The following is a 4,844-nucleotide window of genomic DNA, read 5'->3' on the forward strand; positions in this document are numbered from 1 at the left end:
CCCCAGCCAGGCTCCCCCCACTCACCTGCTCAGGCGTCAGGTCACGCTGGGCCTGAGCCAACATCTCATAGCCCACCATGAACTTGCGGACAGAGGCCGAGCGGAGCAGGGGGGGGTAGTAGTGGGCATGGAGCAGCCAGTGCCCACAGTCCTCCCCCAGGTGGGGGCCTGTGGGGGCACCTGCCGAGGACACAGGCCATGAGCCAGGCTACCAGAGCCCCCCTTCCTTGCCAGCCACAGGGGCAGGCCAGAAAGCCCAGAGCTGGGAGGCACAAGGGCAGACCCGCAGACCCACAGCCCCCCTGTCCCTTCTTCCAATAGGGCTTGAGCCTGCTTATTGGGGTCACCTGGGCTCAAGCCCCTTCACAGCACCACCGTGCCCTGGAGGATGTGGAAATAGGGAGAGCAGGGTCTCAAACCCACGGTGCCTGAAGCAGGGGGTGGGTACTGGTCTGGGCACAAGCAAATACATCCCCACAAATGGCTTCAGCTGCTACAGAAGCAGCCAGCTGGGAGTCGGGGCTCACTGAGCAGGGTCCAGCCCCGTGGAGACCCCACATCCCACCTGCTCCTCCAGGTGGAGGCTGGATTTGGACCAGAAGCGCCCCCATCACCCCAGCTCTTACCGTGCCACCCCATGGAGTAGGGGAAGGAGACCTCAAAGAGATTGTCATACTTGGTGAGGAGCCTCTTCATGATGGACGCCAGGCCTGCACACAAGGACACGGGGTCAGCTCAGAGACCCCACCCCACCCAGCAGGAAAGGAAGGAGAAGGGTACCCCAGCATCTATGAGGGTCTCTCCAGGATCACTGCCAGTCCTTTGTGGGTACAGGACAGCATTCAGCATGGCCCCACTGCCAGGAGCTGCCTGCACCCCCACCTCATCCAGGGGTGTTCACTCCAAAGCCAAAATGATGGCAACAATGATTAACAGTCCAGTGCCCATCACTTATGGACTTGACTGCAGGTCCCATGAGTGAGTGGTGAGATAAAGGGATAAGCCCAGAAGCCTCTAGGAGGGGGCACCCTCCTTGCCTCTATGGGCAGGGAAACTGAGGTAGGAAGGCCAAATGTCACTTCCTTGGGGTCTCCTTCTTGCTTGGATGCCAAGAGCCCTGGCCTTCCTGCAAGCTCAGAGCCAAGCCCCAGGCTCCAGCTACTCTCAGGAGCCACAGTCCCCAGGGCGGGAGGGGACAGGGACTCACTATCTCGCTCATCAGTGCTGAGGTCCTGGAGCCGGGTGACGTGGCGCCGGGGCAGGAGCAGGGTCTGGAAGGGCCACACAGCCCAGTAGGGCACCACCACCAGCCAGTCGGTGTTCTCCACCACCAGCCGCTCCTGTGGGGACAGACCACCATGGGGCAGGGGCTCCAGGAGCCCTTCAAGCAGCAGGCACCAGGGCCAGAAACCCAGGACCCACAGACAAGGCCTTACCCAGCCCTAACACCCCCCTCCACAACCAGACCCCCAGTCCCCCTGCCCTCAACTCCCCCACCCCAGCCAAAGCCAGGGCTCCACCCACTTCCTCCAGAGCCAGGACCCTGCACCCCAGCCCAAGCCAGACCCACCCTGCACCCCTCAGCCCTACCTTCCTCTGCGCTTCCAGCCGGCCATACTCCAGCAGCAGGGGCTGGCCGTGCGCCTGCAGGTGCTCCCGCTGTGTCCGGTCTTCCAGCCGTGCCTCGTTGGGCAGGAAATTGCTGGCCCAGACCTGGCAGGGACGGACAGGTGGATGCTGGGGGGGGGGGGGCTCACAGGGCTGGGAGGTGCCCTTCAGGGCACAGGGCTTCAGCTGCCAGCAGAGCCTAGGCCCCCAGGCAGCATGCAGGGGCCAGGATCACCCCACAGGGCGCTGGGGTCCAGCCTAATACCCGGGACCCAGGCCCGGATTTGCTCGGAGCCAGCAGCACCCAGGACTGATCCGTGGGGTCGTGCTGACCCCTGGTGGAAGACGTGTGCATTGCAGCTACCAGCAGCTGCTCCGACCCAGCTTCCTTCCCCCGGGGGTCTGTCACGAAACACACCACTGTGCTATGTTCGGCTATGTTCGTGTCATCGCTTGCATCGCCCTGATGCACAAATAGGCCGGTGGCCTTGAACAGGGCAGTGAGAGGGGTTCCAGGACACGCACCCCCATCCTGGCTAGGATCGCCAGGCTGGCACGTGCCAGCACAGCCAAGGAGGCCCACGTGGACCCCAGGCAGAGCGCAAAGCTGGGGCAGGGGCTAGGCCAGGCCACCACACGACAGGCAGAGAGAGGCGGGTGGCAGCATGGACAGTCCCTCCATTGGGCTAAGGAGCCCAGGTGCATGCCGGGAAGCGGCTACTCTGACAGCAACTGTCCCATCGCCTTGCTCTGAGCAGGTTGAAGGTAAATGCACTGGGGGGGGGGGCTTATGGTCAGATCAGGGCCCCAACATCAGGCTGAGAAGGGAGAGCAGGGCAGTGGCCAGCAGGGTAAGTAGCAGAGGGTGCACTGGGCAGGCCTTGGCAGGAGGAAAAGAAAGGTCAGGAGACATCCTGGGGCCCTGCCCCCTGCAGCACCCTCCCCTTACCTGGCAATGAGGGTGGGGGTTGGAGCAGCCCATCATGGCCCCCTTGTTCTCAAAGATCTGCAGGGACAGGGAAAAAAAGAAAAAGAGAGGTGGCCCTCAGCATCTGGTTCATCTGCCCCACCACACCTGCCAGGAGCTGCTAGCACACCCAGGGGCAGCAAAAGGGTGCCTGGACCCCTCGGTCCCACTGGCCAGCCAGAGCTAAGTCTGGACTTTCACCAGGCTTTAAACTAAAAAGCTGCTGGGGGATGGGTGGACAACTAAAGCAAGCCTACTAGGCAACAACTACAAAACCAACAGGTTAGGGCACTCATGGGAACCCACTCCTACCCCCACCCTGGAACGGCAGCCTCCTGGGAGTGCAAGAAAGCCTGCGGCTCCCAGTGGGACACGTACGTGTCTGTACACCAGTGCCAGGAATTTGAGGAACAAGCAGCAGGAGGAACTGGTCCTCCTGCTAAAACAAAAATGATTACAACTTCATTAGGGATAATGGAGACTTGGTGGGACTCCACCTATAAAACTGGGCCACAGGTATAGATGGCTATACCCTGTACAGGAGAGATTGTGCAGAAAAAAAGAAAGAAGGAGGTGGGTGCAGGTGTAACTCTGTCAAGGACAGCTACATGTCCTCCCTGGGTGCCAATGTCAGCTTGCAGGGACAACTGGAGAGCCTCTGGGTTAAAATACACGGGGAATGTGGCACAGGGGACACAATGTTAGGAGGTCTGTAGTAGACTCCTACTGAGGATCAAGAGCTGGACCAGGAATTGGCAAGGGAACTGGCTGAGGCTGCACGCTCTCTGTGCATGGTTATCAGGGGAGACTTTGTCTACCCGGTCATCTCATGGGAAGAGCACTCAGCCAAATCTGAGCAGTCACAAAGCCTCCTTGCACACACGGACGATCTCTACCCGACTCAAGAGGTCTATGCACCAACAAGAGGTAAAGTGCTGCTGGACCTGGTACTGGCCAAAGGAGATGATGTAGTCAGCAACTTAAGAAATCAAAGGAAAGCTGGGAGACAGTGACCATGAGCCGGTCACTTGCAAAGCTGGCACGTCATTCAGCAATGCAAAAAGTACTTTCAACCCTGGAGAAGATTTTTGGAAAATATAAAAAAAAGAGACCATTCTTGACAAGCTGGCTGATGGCAACATCCCTAGGTATAGCCAGCACGGGTTTGTTGTGGGTAGGTCTGGCTTGCCCAAATCTCATCTTCTATGACCAGGTGACCCATCACCTGGACGAGGAAGAAGAGATTGATGTCATATCTGAACTTCAAAGGTTTTAAGTCTGGTGTCTCGTGATCTCCTCGGCTACATCAGTCCGATGGCTGGGGAATTGGCTCCGAGGTTGGACCCAGAGAGTGGTGGTCAATGGAAGTGAAATCATTACGGCGCCCTGTGACCAGTGGGGTCCCCCAAGGCTCTGTCCTTGGACCAGTTCTCTTCAGGTTGTTAATAAAGATGTTGAACACCAGTGTCAGAAGCGCACTGGCCAAGTTCACCTACGACACCAGACTTCAGGGTAGAGCGTCCACACCCAAGGATAGGCTGGTGATCCAGGCCGACCTGGACAGGCTTAAGTGGGCAGATTAGAGCCTGATAACATTCAATACAGAAAAGTGCAAGTACATCAGGGGTGAGCATCAGGATCTGGGGGAATGAATATTCACCAGAGCGCCCCAAGGGATGACAAAAGTCCAGTGGTCACAAACTCCTCCAAGAACATTTCAGGCTGGACACAAGGAAAGACTTCTTTACAGTCCAAGCCCCCAAGGCCTGGAATAAACTACCCCCAAAAAGGTGGTGCAAGTACCTACTTTGGACTCGTCTCTCACTGGGATCCTTTGACCCTAGCCGACTTCCTGCCCTGGGGCAGGGGGCTGCCCTTGATCTTCCAAGATGCCTTCCAGCCCTAATGTCTAAGTCACACACCCCCGATTCATGCCTGAGTTTCCCCCCTATCTCTAGATCAAGCAGGAAGAAAAGTGGCCCTTGGGGCTGGGCATTAGGCAGCCCCAGCTTAGGATTTATTTCAGACTCATCCTGCAGCTCTGGATCTGACAAGGTTGCTGCCTCCCAAGAGACTTGAAATGCCTGTGGCTAGTTGAGGGCCACAGTGAGCAATCCAAGGTCCTGGGGACACCGGGCCCTGGGCACCAGCCTCTCAGACAGCCTGGAGAAGAGAGACACCCGACTCCCAGGAGGCCCATGGCCCTGTTTTGAAATGGGGAAAAGATGCCTAGCCCAGCAAAAGAGTCTCCGGGGGGGGGGGGGGGGGG

At 58.4% G+C, this 4,844-nt stretch overlaps 1 protein-coding gene across 2 annotated transcripts in view; it reads right to left on the reverse strand.

Annotated features, from left to right (window-relative positions):
* The window catches only part of GALT (galactose-1-phosphate uridylyltransferase), a 23,600-nt gene that overhangs the window by 955 nt on the left and 17,801 nt on the right, over nucleotides 1-4,844 (reverse strand). For both annotated transcript variants that reach the window (XM_019518057.1, XM_019518058.1), the window contains exons 6-10: nucleotides 2,558-2,614; nucleotides 1,591-1,713; nucleotides 1,208-1,340; nucleotides 627-710; nucleotides 26-180 (exon numbers count right to left, since the gene is read on the reverse strand). In XM_019518057.1, the coding sequence (XP_019373602.1) occupies nucleotides 26-180; nucleotides 627-710; nucleotides 1,208-1,340; nucleotides 1,591-1,713; nucleotides 2,558-2,614 (552 nt within the window). The remainder of the gene's footprint in view (nucleotides 1-25; nucleotides 181-626; nucleotides 711-1,207; nucleotides 1,341-1,590; nucleotides 1,714-2,557; nucleotides 2,615-4,844) is intronic.

Source organism: Gavialis gangeticus, unplaced genomic scaffold (assembly GCF_001723915.1).
Source record: "Gavialis gangeticus isolate Ggan-Ray unplaced genomic scaffold, GavGan_comp1, whole genome shotgun sequence".
NCBI lineage: Eukaryota > Metazoa > Chordata > Crocodylia > Gavialidae > Gavialis > Gavialis gangeticus.